Source organism: Rhinolophus ferrumequinum, assembly GCF_004115265.2.
Source record: "Rhinolophus ferrumequinum isolate MPI-CBG mRhiFer1 chromosome 15 unlocalized genomic scaffold, mRhiFer1_v1.p scaffold_54_arrow_ctg1_1, whole genome shotgun sequence".
NCBI lineage: Eukaryota > Metazoa > Chordata > Mammalia > Chiroptera > Rhinolophidae > Rhinolophus > Rhinolophus ferrumequinum.
In genome coordinates, this window is record NW_022680357.1 from 16,131,099 (window position 1) to 16,145,192 (window position 14,094).

General features: G+C 45.7%; 1 protein-coding gene across 3 annotated transcripts in view; it reads left to right on the plus strand.

Annotated features, from left to right (window-relative positions):
- The window catches only part of REXO5 (RNA exonuclease 5), a 24,852-nt gene extending 11,254 nt beyond the window's left edge, over positions 1-13,598 (plus strand). For all 3 annotated transcript variants that reach the window (XM_033101389.1, XM_033101388.1, XM_033101390.1), the window contains exons 9-20: positions 432-570; positions 709-803; positions 1,760-1,862; positions 4,148-4,248; positions 5,044-5,164; positions 5,930-6,034; positions 6,740-6,877; positions 8,731-8,823; positions 9,298-9,514; positions 9,733-9,920; positions 10,877-10,995; positions 13,363-13,598. In XM_033101389.1, coding sequence (XP_032957280.1) covers positions 432-570; positions 709-803; positions 1,760-1,862; positions 4,148-4,248; positions 5,044-5,164; positions 5,930-6,034; positions 6,740-6,877; positions 8,731-8,823; positions 9,298-9,514; positions 9,733-9,920; positions 10,877-10,995; positions 13,363-13,444 — 1,501 coding nt within the window. In that variant the 3' untranslated portion in view covers positions 13,445-13,598. The remainder of the gene's footprint in view (positions 1-431; positions 571-708; positions 804-1,759; positions 1,863-4,147; positions 4,249-5,043; positions 5,165-5,929; positions 6,035-6,739; positions 6,878-8,730; positions 8,824-9,297; positions 9,515-9,732; positions 9,921-10,876; positions 10,996-13,362) is intronic.
- Positions 13,599-14,094: the final 496 nt, after the last annotated feature.

Genomic DNA, 14,094 nt, shown 5'->3' on the forward strand with positions numbered 1-14,094 from the left:
GAGTATAAATACTTGAACAGTAGGGGACTGGTTAAAATACGTTATATCTATATAATGGAGTACTCTGTAACCATTTAAAAGGATGTGCTGAAATCGATGTATTGATGTGAAACCTTGTTCATACATGTGGCAAATGATAAAATCATGTTATAAAGTAGCATATGCATTATGATTGCATTTTTATGAAAATGAAGTATATACATCAAAGTATATTACCAAAAATATGAAAGGATGTTTACTGAAATAAAGCGTGATGATCTCTGGGTCATGGGATTATGAGTAATTTTTAATTTCCTCTTTGCTTACTTATATTTTCAACCTTTCTACACTGAGCATATATTCATCTTTCAAATATTCTTTTAGAAATGATTTTCCAGGGAGGAAAACTTATTAACATACTGGCCTGTCCATTTGTCTTTTTTTATTAAAAGCTTCTCAGGAATCACGAAGAAGAGTCTTGAGCCAGTAACGACCAAACTCAAAGATATCCAGAGAAAGTTAAAAGCACTGCTTCCTCCCAATGCTGTGTTAGTGGGCCATTCCCTAGACTTGGATCTCAAAGCACTGAAAGTAAGTCTCTTCGTTTTTCTGGTATATATGCCTGTCTCATTTATCTCAAATCGAAAGCCTTGGGCTCCTCTATCCCCGGCCCACTTGTTTTTTCCTGAAGCATAGGACGCTACTCATTCTATTCTCTTTCCTCCTCAGATGATACATCCATATGTTATTGATACATCATTGCTTTATGTCAGAGAGCAGGGCAGAAGATTTAAGCTAAAGTTCTTAGCCAAAGCTATTTTGGGGTAGGTTTGTTTGCATATTATAATATCATCCTGACAAATTGCATATAAGTTAGCATATAGTACCTTATTTAATCCGTGTTGAAAAAAATCACGGTCTCCGTTTCCCCTCTTCATGTGTAAACATTATTCTTTTTATTTCTTATGAATCCTGGGATCCTAACTCCAGAGAGAAGTATGACTCAGAAAGGAAAAAATTGTGGGAACACAAGAAGGGGTTTAAATTCACAGTTGAGGGTTGGTGGATAGATCTGGACAGGAAGGGGCATAAAAGTTAACCAAAATTTCAAAATATAACATTCCTATATTGAATGTATCCTATTATGTACAAACATGTTCATTATAGTATGGGTTTAAAACAGCCCAAAAGCGCACATATTTTATGGAACTGGTTAAATAAATTTTATGGTTCTCTGTATTACTGAATACTTCGTAGTGGTTGAAACCATGTGAAGGGTCTCTATGTGCTAATAAGGAAAGCTCTCTAAGATACTGAGAACAAGATCTGTGTATGCCTAGACATCAATATGATGTAGATGAGATTTATATACATCTGTAGACATAAACATGTATTCTTTTGAGGTTTTTAAAAACAACCAAGAAAGGAGTTAAGTACATATAGACACTTGTATACAAATAGAAAAATTCTGGAAGTTAACTTTAGACAACGGTTATATCTAAGAAATGAGACAGGGGAGTGAGGAGTGGGTCAGAGACTTTTTGTTGGGTAGCCTTTTGTCCAGGAGATATGCCTGCTGTAGACAAAGTCATTCCTGATCATTCTACATCCTCGCCTCTCTCAGGTCCTGGCACTTAGGAATAAAGGAATTTTGATTGTTGTGATGTAAATCTGAATTATCAAAATGCTAAAACGTTACATGTAACGAGAATATTCACAGTAAAAGAGCCTATCATTTAAAAATACTGTCGGGTGTGTCAACTTTATCTTGACTTTCCAGGAAGGATATACAGAATCCAGATAGGCTTGGTCACGATGCCACAGAAGATGCTAGAACAGCCCTTGAACTGGCTCGGTATTTTCTTAAGTATGGCCCAAAGAAGGTTAGTACCTTTGACCTGTGTGTTTGCTTTTCTTAAAATTATGGGAGTAGAACAGATAGTCACAGACCGCCATCTTCTGCTGTGGCCGTGCTTTACAAAAATGGGAGTGTAATTTCAAGCTGAGCGTGTATTCGTAATTAATACCTGTATCACTGACATCGTGGAGGGTTAAGTGTGTAGTCTCTGAAGTCTGTTTGGAAATATAGGCACTTTCTCTGAACAACTTCAGTTTCTAGGTCTGTAAAAGGGGAACACACTTATGGGATATGGGTGGGGATATAAAGCTCTTAGCACAGGACTGCCTGGAGCATAGTAAGCACCATCATTTGGTGGTGAACATTGTAACTGATCCTAATAATTGTAATAATTATAAAAAGCTACATAGGTTTTTATAATTGAGGAGCGGGGCCATTGTTTCAGCAGCAGATGGTGGGTGTAGATTAGAGCAGCATATACAGACACAGTGGGAGAACAGCTTCTCAGAGACCTGGGTATAACGTCTTCTAACCTATTAGCTTGTCCTGTTGCATGATGTGTTCTTTCTGTTATGACTCAGGTACAAAATAAGTTATAGTCCATGTAGAATAATAAGTAGCCAGGATCGTGTTGTGTGTCGTGGTGGTAGAAAGACATTCTAAAATATCTTACTGGGCATGTAAATAGTAACAGCCCACCATCCACGAAGATCTTACTAAGTGTACTGTTCTCAAATGCTTTATGTGCATGATCTTATCCAGCAATCCTAGAAGTTAACTATTATTAGGCATCTCAATTTTATATATGAGCATTCTGAGGTTCTGAAAGGTTAGATAACTTACCTCAGGTCCCAGAGCTTGGCAGACATGGAACCAGAATGCAAATCTAGTTCTGTCAGATTCCAAAGGCTGTCTTTTTGCTCTACGTCAGGGGTCAGCAAACTTTTCTGTAAAGGTCAGATACAGCAAGTATTTTAGGCTTCATAGCTATACTGTCTCCATTGAAAGTACTCCACTTACTGTTGGTAGTGCAAAAGCAGCCACAGCAGTATGTCAGTGAATGGGCACAGCTGTGTTCTAATAAAACTTTATTTACAAAAAAACAGGTGTTGGGCTGGACTTGACGCCATGACTGGACTGTGCCAGCCCCTGCTTTAAACCACATCAGAGGTTCTAGAAACTTCGGTCTCAGGACCCATTTATCCTCAAAGAGCTTTTGTTTATATGGATCCCATCTATCACCATTTACCATATTAGAAATTAAATATGAGGGAAAATAATCTTAATATTTTTTAATTTGTTAAAAATACTAAAAAACCTCAACACAAAAAAATGGATTTTTATGAGCAAAAAGCATTTTCAAAAAAATTAGTGTCTAAAGTATTATTGTTTTATATATTTTGCAAATCTCTTTAATGTCTAGCTGAATGGGAGACCAGTGACTTTCTCATGTCTGCTTTTACAATCTGTTGTGTAGTTGGAGGACCTCATGAACTTCCCCTGAAAGGGTCTCTGGAACCGCCAGGAGTTCTCGAACCACTTAGAGAACCACTGCGTTCTATTATGCTGCCACTCGGTTTCCAGTGAAAGTTGTATCTCATTTGGGTAAAACCTAAGGAAATCTGCATTAAGCTAACCTATCAGTAGGGATTCATTTATTGCGTCAAATGCACCGTACTAATCTGAGATATTAATGATAGTTGACAATGGGAGTAGGGTATATGGACATTATACTATAATATCTTTGTGATTTTTCTGTAAATCTAAAACGATTCTAAATAAAGCGTTGGTATCTCATTCTCTACGTCACAACTCGCAAGTGGTCTCCCACTATATGGAAGAATAAACTATGACAGACTTGATGGTTTTGTATAAAACCAATAAAAAGTCTTTTATTATTATTATTATTATTATTTTTTGATGTTGTAAAAGCCATTCTTTTTTCATTTCCAAAATGTGCGTGTTTGCAGAGGAGTTAATTTTAAGTGACTGACTCGAGTGAATGATGAGCCAGAACTGCCATCCCTTATCACTCAGCCCTGCTTGCCTTTCCCCGTGTTCGTGTGTCAACATCAGCAGCTGGTAATAGACTGCCATTCTTGGCCAAGCTGCCAGAACCATCTGGTAACTGTTGAAGCCAGCCTGGGCCTGTGACAATGGCAAAGCCACTGTCTACAGAAGCAGAGAACACCCCTTGAGTGGATTTTTCGTGTGTGTGTGTGTGTGTTTTGGGTTGTTTTGTTTTTTGTTTTTTAACCTCAAATGCTTTGCAAGAAATGAGATGGTTCTGAGCACTTTCCTCTCTTCAAGGTCGCAGAACTAAACCTGGAGGCCCTGGCTCGTCACCAGGGACTGCACGCAGCAGACCAGGGGCAGAGCAGCCCAGCAGGAGTTCAGCAGCACAACGCAAGGTAGTCCTCTTCAGTTCTAAACAGGAGCAAAGAAAAACGCAGTCTCTACTTTCTTACTTAACAACAGAACCTAGGAGTGTTTTTCCTTTCGAGTCTGCTACCGTGTTTCTCAAGAGATAAGACCTAGCGAGACAATCAGCTCTAATGCGTCTTTTGAAGCAAAAATTAATATAAGACCTAGTCTTATTTTACTATAAGACTGGGTGTAACATAACGTAACATAACATATAATACAATAAATACTGGGTCTTATATAATATAAGACCAGGTCTTATATTAATGTTCTCTCCAAAAGACTCATTAGAGCTGATTGTCCTGCTGGGTCTTATTTTCAGGGAAACACGGTAGTGTCTATTGACAGTATAACAACATTCTTTCATCACAAAAACCACGGAGGGGAAAATACCACCTTCTGCCCTAAATAGTATCTATATTGATTTATAATTTTCTGAATCTAGCAACCGGTCTTAAAATGACTTCTTTATGGAAAAAAAGTAAAACACAAATACATTAAACTAAGTAGCATTAGGGGAGATACTAGACTAGTGGATATTTTGATTAGAAGACAGGACTGTAGTTGCCAGATGTATTGCCGAGATGGCAGGGGGGTGGGACACGAAACAAACTCAGAAGAGGGCTCTACACCATAATATGTATCAGGTCCTTAGAATCAGGCCTGAACTTTGATAGACAGCTTTGAGTACATTTCTTTGATATTAAGACAGTGCAAATAGAGAGAGAGAACGCCCGGGTTAGGGAAAGCTTGTTCTCACCTTGACCTCTTGTACTTGACAGTGTTTTGGACTGCTTGCACTCGATGGGTCAGAAGCTCCTTCTCTTGACTCGGGAGGTAGATACTAGTGAACTTTCATCTTCCAGAAACTGTGAAACTGTTACATGCCTGTCAAATAAAGAGGTGAGTGACCGACTGTGTCTGTGGAAGTCGCGTTCCAAGCTGAGGGGCTGTAGCCCTTTGCCACCTATGCAGGTGTCAAGGCTTTGTTCAGCAGCAGCCCTGCCTACCATCACCGCTTCCATCGAGCACTTTTCGTCCCGCTCACCCCACTGGTCCACCCCACAGGCCTGTCTTGTCTTTCTGCAGGATCCTCATTTCCCTTTTTTCCTTCTTTCCCTTCACTGCAGTGTCTCCAAGGGGATATTATCTCCTCTCTATGTGTGTATTTCTTCCCAGAAGCACGGCTTCTTCTCTAAGGCTGCTACGCCTCTCACTGTCACGTGCAACAACCTGTATCCATTATTCTGGCATTTCATTGTGCTTTTTCTTTCTGGGGGTGATTTTGTTTGTGCTTCATTTAAGTGTTCCCTATCCCGCCCCCCCTTTTTTTTTCCCTAGTGTCTCTTAAGCTTTCACTCACAGGCTTGCCACAGTGTGGGCTGGCAGGGGCTCTGTTGGAATTTAACTCATTTCTTACAGGAAATCTGAAGGTTGTAGTCATGTTTCTTAGTCATGCTAAAGGTGTGGGTCATGTGTGATTTTATGTATTCTCTATTGATTATGTGGTTCTTCTCAGAGGCTATGTGGTGTCACCATTTTCTCGCAGACCTTGAAGTCAGCCCTATATAGCATTTCAATATGGATAAAAAGACAACCACTGCCTCTGACTGTGGCTCACCTCCGGGTGAGTGGGCCCTGCCTCATCCGGCTGTGCTGTCCCCGCAGGTCCTTGAGCAGGCCAGGGTGGAGGTCCCCCTGTTCCCCTTCAGCGTCGTCCAGTTCTCTTTTGAAGGCTTTTCACCTGCCCTCGCCGAGGAGATGAACCAAAGGGTAAGTGGGGTGGTTTCTACTAGATTTCCTTAATGAGTCACTAAACTCCCCGCCATTAAGGAAAGGAACATGTACTTTATGAAGTTTACTGTATTTTTTCCAGAGTTTTTTTTTTTTTTTTAAATTGGGGAATATTGGGGAACTGTATTTTTCCAAGGCCCATCACCTCTAAGTCAAGTCGTTGTTTTCAATCTAGATGTGGAGGGCGCAGCTCACTGGCCCATGTGGGTATCGAACCGGTCACCTGGGTGGTGTGAGCACTGCACTCCAACCACTGAGCCAACCGGCTGCCCCAGAGTTTTTGTATATGAACATGTTGGAAAACCCCATTTTTATAAAAATGGGATTCAGACTACGTGTGTGGTTTTGTGACGTTATATTTTCATTTAATGGTATATCTCGTCCATCTTCCCATGTCACTACACACTTATTTCCGTTGTTTGTAATGGCTTTGTAGTACTCTGTTGTATGGCATACCTATTTCTTTTCACTTGTGCTTTATACATTTTTGCTCTTCCAAATAATCTTGTAGTGAAGTAACGCCTGTGGACAGACAGATAGATCCTTATACATTTGGCAGGTGTTTGTGTTGAGAAACTCCTTGGAGTGGAATTATCCCATGTTTTGACTTATGATTTCTTAGATTTGACTTTAATTCTCTTTCCACGTCTGCCTGCTCACTGGATCCTGTTGTTTTTCTCATAGCTCAGGGTCAAGTGGTCAGAGATATCGACGGTCTATGCTGGGCCCTTCAGCAAAACCTGCAACCTCCGGTCTCTGAAGAGGCTGTTTAAGAGCTTTGGCCCAGTCCAGTCGTTCAGCCTCGTCCTTGAAACACACCAGGTAATGAGACAAGAAAACTGAGTCTGAGCTTGCAGATGCGCCCCGGAAGCTCAGGTGCGTCCTGGGGCCCTTCCGACAACAAATATTAGTGACGGGAGCCTGACTGTCACCAACCGGAGTGCGAGACACGCTGGTGGCAACAGTTCAGTTGTTGACCCACAAGAATATGGACCCAGTGGCACCAGAGCTTCTGAAATTTTTGTTTTGAGAATCGAGAAGTCTGCCAGTTTTCTTCGGCTGGCTCCAATTTTCTTAAGTATCATGTAAGCCAGACCCAAACTATGTTTGCTGGTTGAATGTAGTCTGGGCTTCCTTCGTGAGGCGTCAGCTTGAAATGATCAAATGCCCTTTCAATCCCACATCTTGGGAAATCTCTGTAGGGCTGAACTACAAAGAGGCTGCTGGCTGGGTTAAAGGACATTGCAGCCATATGGCGGGGCTTTTGTTGCGGCTGCTGCTGTTAGCTCCCCCGTTTCTTGGCGTAAGTTCGTTCCCCAGTCCTCTCCCTCGGGCGTGGTAACCACTATTGTCCTTTCTGTCTTATGAATGTGACTCTGGGGACATCATAGAAGTGGAATTGTACAATATTCATTCTTTTGTATGTGGCTTATTTCATTCAGCGTGTATTCAGAGTTCATCCATGTTGTCGCATGTGTCAGAATTTCCTTCCTTTCCAAGGCTGAATAATATTCCATTGGGTGAATACACCACATTTTGTTTAACCTGTCAACGGCGAACATCTGGGTCGCTTCCACCTTTTGGCTACTCTGAGTATTGCTGCTATGAACACAGATGGACAAATATCCATTTGAGTCCCTGTTTTCAATTCTTTGGGGTATGTGCCCAAAAGTGGAATTGCTGGGTTATATAACTCTTTAATTTTTTGAGGACCCACCACAGTTTTCCACAGTGGCTGCACCATTTCACATTCCCACCTGCAATGCCAAGCGTTCCAATTTCTCCATATCCTCGCCAACACCTACCTTCCGTGTTTTTGGTAGTAGCCGTCCTAACGGGTGTGAGGTGGTATCTTCTGGATCTCTCTGATGATCAGTGATGTTGAGCCTCTTGTCATGTGCTTGTTGGCCATTTGTATGTCTTTGGAGAACTGTCCATTGGTCCTTTGCCCATTTTTTAATTGGGTTATTTGATTTTTTTGTTGTTGATTTAGAGGAGTTCTCTGTATATTTTATATGTGAATCCTTCATTAGACATCTGAATTACAAATACTCTCTCCCCTTCTTTGGGCTGCCTTTTAATATTGCTGAGAGTGTCCTTTGATGCACGTCTTACTTTAGATCAAGTCTAACTTGTATTACCTGTGCCGTTGGTGTCATAGTCAGGAAATCATTGCCAAGTGCAGTATCATGAAGCTTTTCTGTGGGAGCACTTTTTATGTCATAATGATACTCGGGCTCAGATCGGCACAGATCTAGCTGGTCTGTCATCAAGCAGGAAAGCAGTCAGTGAAGATGCAGCCTATTCAGTGGAAGAATTTAGCCTCTCCAGCCTTCCAGACAAGCTGCCTAGACAAACAGGAATCTTCCTGTGACTTGCAGGGATGCCTAGTCATTTGGTAACAAACAGTATGGGAAGCAAGTTGTGTCGTAACGGACTTGTCAGTGCTTTCCCATGCCGCCCTGGGAGCGAGGGCTTCCATTTTAAATGGCACCTAAGGGTATTGCTCTGCGAAACCAGCTCCTGATCCTGGGTGGTTCCACTTAACGTTGATGGTCTGTAGAAGTCACGGTGTGGCTCAGCACAGCAAGGACTTTCGTCCTGGTGGCTTTGGCCATGTCGTTTCAGCCCCTTGTCTAGCAAAGGGAAGGAACTCCTGGTCTGTTTCTCTGCAGCCGCACGTCTGTGTCCAGTACGAAGTCCTGGAAGCTGCTCAGCTGGCCATCGAGTCCCTGAACGGTATTCTGATAGATGGCATCCGCGTCAAGGTAGGTGGCCAGAGAAGGCGGCCGGACGGCAGCTCTGGCCTAGCTCAGCCTGAGACGTGACAGCTGGCGTTCTGCTCAGGTTCAGCCTGGCTACGGGCATCTTCCTTGCCCTCTTACCACTACTCAGCCCAGATTAGTCATTTGGGGTGGTTTGCTGTGATTGCCTTTAGCTTTCAGGGGATCCAATGGTGGTAGTTTGAAGTTTCTTATGCAGGAAGTGCATTGGGGTAGAAGGCAGGGAACTGATTTCCACTGCGGGGGGTGGGGGCGGGGTGGAGGGGAGGAGAGTACATTTACTTACACGAAAGTGTGTACGTGCTACCTCTGAAGTCTCTCCCACGTCCTGGTAGGCAGTTCCCATTAGCCTCCGAGACAGATGAGGCCACTGCAGAATCACGTTCCCGGTTCGTATATAACCAGCCTGGGGGTTGAAGCGGGGACTTTGCACCACTAGCGCCATCTTCCCTTGGTTAGGCACAGAGGCCTGTGACCGAGCTCACCCTTGACTGTGACACCCTCGTGAATGAGCTGGAACAAGATTCCGAGAACCAAGGGACGATCTACCTGTCTGGAGTGAGCGAAACCTTCCGAGAACGCCTGTTGCGGCAGTCCAGCCTCTTTGTTGGCCTGGAAGCTGTCATCTTGCCTAAGGATTTTAAAAATAGAAAGCAGAAAAAATACGGTTTCCTGAGTAAGTGTGTGCCGCTGAAGGTAGCGTTGGGGAAGGAGAGCGGGGGTGGGATTATATGAAGGCAAAGAGGAAATGTTCATTGAATGCGCCTCTGGGCCCGGACCAGGGCAGCAGCTCGTCATCCTGTCCTCCCTCGAGCCTGGCTGGGCTGACCGCAGCGTGGTGACCAGCATTTCTGGCCCTTAGTAACGCGGGCTATTTCTCTCTCTCTCGCTCAGAATTCAAAACTATCAGTAGTGCCCAGAGGGCACTCAGCATTTTCACCGGCAGGGGGTGGAAGCTGAAAGGCAGGAATGCCCTGACCCCCAGGCACCTCCACACGTGGCTGCAGAGCCTACCCCCTGAATCGAGAACGCCCCCGGGGCTCCACATCGTACCGCCCCCCTTCGAGCAGCAGGCCTTGCAGGTGAATGAGGGTGTCCTGGGGTCACGGCGAGGGTTGCCGCCTTGGTCTGTGGGCTCTGGGGGCTGGCCTTCTGGTGTTTGTGGATATTAGTCAGGAGAGGCCTGCTCAAGCGACCCTGCAGCCTGCAATCCTTGTCTTTCTGCCCTGGGACTAGACTTAATTCACACTCCAGCGTCTTCCAGCCCTGGATAATCTTTGGATCAACAAGCTCTCTCATACTTTTGCCGCTCCCTCCCCCCCATACTTGCTAAAATCAGGGTTTTGTCCTCCAGATGGCTCTCCAGGGACTTTGAGGGGCTGACCAATAGGGGAGCCAGACAAGTCTTTAGTGATGTAGGTTCCCCAAAATGTGTTCTCTACACAAGACGATTTGGGGCGGTCACAGATGGACATTTGTTTTCACTTTCACAGTTATGAACTTGTTTCTCTAATACCCATCAACAACCACACTGAACCTACGATTTCACATATAGTAGTATTTAGACGAGGCTAAGGGAGAAATTGACTCACGTCTAAAAGAACCATTGGGGGATACACAGCAGAAGGGTAAATGCAGAAGGCAAATGGCTGAAGTTCGGGAGCCCCTGTCTGATGCCCCACGCTTAGCAGATGAGAACTAGAGGCCAGGGCCGGTGAGTGACTTCCCCAGGTCACAAAGCCACTTAATGGCAGAGGCTAGGCTACAGCTCTGCTTAGTGACATGGTTTCCCCCAGCTCAGGGCTCTGGAATACACATCTGGAGGAAAGGACAGGCAGGTGTCCTCCTAGAGTGGCTCGGAGGCCTGGGGGCGCTGGGGTGGACAGGGAACCCTGCAGTGTGGGCTCCAGCTTCAGACGGAGGATTCAATTTAGACAGAGCCTTTTCTGGGAAACCATGGCCACAAGAAATGGTGCAGCCCCTCCAGAGGCAAGCAGAGGGTACGCTGGTTCAATGTCACATGTGGCTTTGATCCTAGACTCTGAAGGTGGACCACCCGAAGATAGCAGCCTGGCGCTGGGGCCGGAAGATAGGGAAGCTGTACCACTGCCTGTGCCCAGGCACCCTCTGCCTCATCCTGCTGCCAGGAACCAAAAGGTAAGGACCGAAGGGTTGTCCCTCTGTGATTCTGGCCTCTGGACTTGAGCTGTTTTCAGAGAAAGGTCTTCTGTTGACATGCAGTCACTTGAATTGTCCCGTTCTAAGAAACAGGTATTGTATGTTATACGCACGTGCTCTCCTGTAACCTTACTGGTCACTCAGGCCAGTTCAAAGGCAGAAAGGTTAGGCCCCGCAGCCTCCCTGGGACGAGGGGCAGCTGCCTGACTCCACTGAGTATAAATGGTCAAGACGTTCTAGGGCTCCGACGGGACCAGGGCCCACCTCTGTCCTCTCCCTCCTCTGACAAGTGGCCACGTCCCTTCCCATTGTGGGTCTCAGTTTCCCTTTGGAAAATGAGGGATTTGGAATGAATCAGTGATTTGCAAACCCTTTTAACTATAAAACCCTTTCTTTAAAAGAAAAATTGATGTTAAATCCTGCAGCATAAAGACCGGCAGTTCTACGATGAATGAATGAGTGTGTATAGTGGGGGCCGGGGGGACAGGGACAGTGGCCTTTTGAGCATAGTTTGAAAAGCACTGGATTGTATATTTATCTAAAAAGTCCCTAAAATTCTGACATCTAGGATTCCCAGGCCCGAGGCCGCAGATGACAGAACAGAAATGCCCCAGGCCTTAAGCTGGGACCAGAAATGAACTTCCTGTCATAAAATCCTTGTAACGTACCTCAGGCCCTCAGTGCAGCTCGAGAGTAGTGCTGCCTCTGGGGAACAGAAACACATTGTAGGTGTTTGTGTTGAGGAAAGAAAGGTCTTAGACTAACGTACTGTGAACTGGTTTGTGGGTGTACTGGTTTGTATTGTGAACAGGCTAACAGCAAGGGGTGAGAAAGTGACCACAAGCTGCCAGGAAAGCTTTTTGGGTAAGAGCACGGACTTGCCCTGGCCTGGCTTCTCGGGGCTGGAACGGGGGACTGGCCGTTGTGTTACCCATGGTGTGAATAGCCAAGAGGGGCCACAGCTCTCTCCTTCCGGAAGTGGCCAAAGTGAGGGGCTGCAGGAGGGAGTTTTGGGGGTCAGGCAGCGAAAAGGCTTCAAGTTTTGACGGAGGCAAAGGTCAGAAGACATGTTTGACAAGTCAGGAGAAAACTCTGGAAACAGCAAATCCTGCAGTAAGGAAACCTGGTATTCCTCCTTTCTTTTAAAAGTTACCCTCTGATTTCTGTAGCCGTATTGATCAAAGCCATGGCAGGAGCATGTGTTTCCCCAAACTATAAAATTGCTGTGTGTGACTGTCTTCTCTGGACCTCGTCAGTGCAGCTGTCATCGTGGCAGCAGATACCCTTGGGAAAGTGGCCCAGGAAGGAGCAGCAAAGAGAAGGTTTCCTCGTGCTGGGAGCCTGACTCAGCCCTTAACCCTTATAATTCTGGTAGCTGCTAAAATTAATCTTGAAAATAGGAATTATGATAACTCTTCAAATCCTTATTAAGTGTCAGGTACTGCGCTAAATGTTTTATATGCACTTTTGGCTGAGATGGTTGACACGTGGAGGAAAGGCGCAGGTTGAGCCACTGGCCTGGGGTCGCACAGATGGCACGTGCACGGTTAGGATTCGAACCCCGGTGGCCTGACTCCAGCCCCGCTGCCGCCAGCCAGAGCTTAAGTTTAGGCGTGAGGGGGAGACAGTTTCTGCGTTTGTTTTTGCTTTCTTCTGCCTGCTGCGCCTGCGGCTCCTCAGTCCTCTATCCCAGCTTCGTGACTGTTCACTGCGAGGTGGCTGGCGCCCACGTGTTAGAGTCTCCTAAATTCTACGCACCACACCCAGGGTGTTACAATGTAAGTTATTCAGTAAGTTCATGCTGGATAGTTTTCCAAACAGTGCCTGGAACATGGATGAACAAAAGAATAAACTAACAGCAATTTAAAAGGACTCGGATGGCAGACTGCCATTATTACCCGGTTGGGTCTGTCACTTAACAGTTACATGACTTGAATTATAGGTGGGTCAGCACCTCCGTTAGCTGCGTGAGCTGTTCTGAGGATTAAATGAGAACTATTCTCTGTATGTTAGCTGCTAGTGTCTGCCGTGCTCCAAAGCCCTGGAGATGGCGATTTAAATACTTCGGAGTTTTATAGTTTGGAGCAGCAGAGCTCAGCTTGAGGCCACTCACCCTTGGTCGAGATGGGCTTCGCCCACCTCTGTTCGGTGGCAGATTTGATTGTCAGTCTCTGGGACTAGTCAGTTTTCTTTCCACCGAGCCATCTTTAGGCAGCTTTCCCTAAGCTGTCCACCTGCCCGCCCCCTGCCGCACAGCACGTACACACACCCGACAAACTTACCTGCTCTACCCGCCTGCTCGTAACCCTGTGGGTGACACCTGTCTTCCCTCCTCGTTCGTTGCAGCTCTCACGGATCGCTGCCCGGCCTAGGATTGATGGGCATAAAAAATGAGGAGGAAAGCATCGCCCCAAACAAGTGTTCGTGAGTCTGCCCCCACCTCCCGTGTGCCATCTTCCTCGTGGGCACTGGCAGAGAAGCAGATGGCTTCGGGAAAGTGTACCAGTCAAGGAGTCAAGTTCATTTATGTAGCATGTAGGAAGTTTTCAATAAATTAAAATTCAAGAGTTCTTTACCTGCAAACCGTGAGCAGTTTGCTTGTCTTCCTTTGCGTCGTCCGTGTGTCTACGCAGGCACCGCAGCAGTGCCTGTTCCACGCAGCGCGCTATTACGTGGCCCACACAGGGAAGGAAAGCAGGAGTGCCTGCTCTGGGTAGAAAACCCAGCCATTTCGCACTTGGTCAGAATTGTCGTATCTGTGAAGCAGATTTTCTGTAAGGCAAACTTTTCTCATTGACAGCTCTTGTGAACCTGAAGGGGAAACCTGGGCTGGGCTGAAAATCTGGCAGGTCCCCCCCAGGAGAGCTAAGACTTGGCTGTGGTCCGGTTTTAGGACTGCTCCCTCGCCACAGGGAGAGGCTGCAGTGCCGCCCCTCACCACTAGGTGCCTCCCTCACACCAGATGCCCCCTGAGAACCCTGAGCTTCAATCTCAGGGAAAGCCAGTGCTGCTTATTTCAGCCCCCCAACTTACCATTCCGTGTTGGAAAGGAATGGGCACCAGAATACACGATTCCGA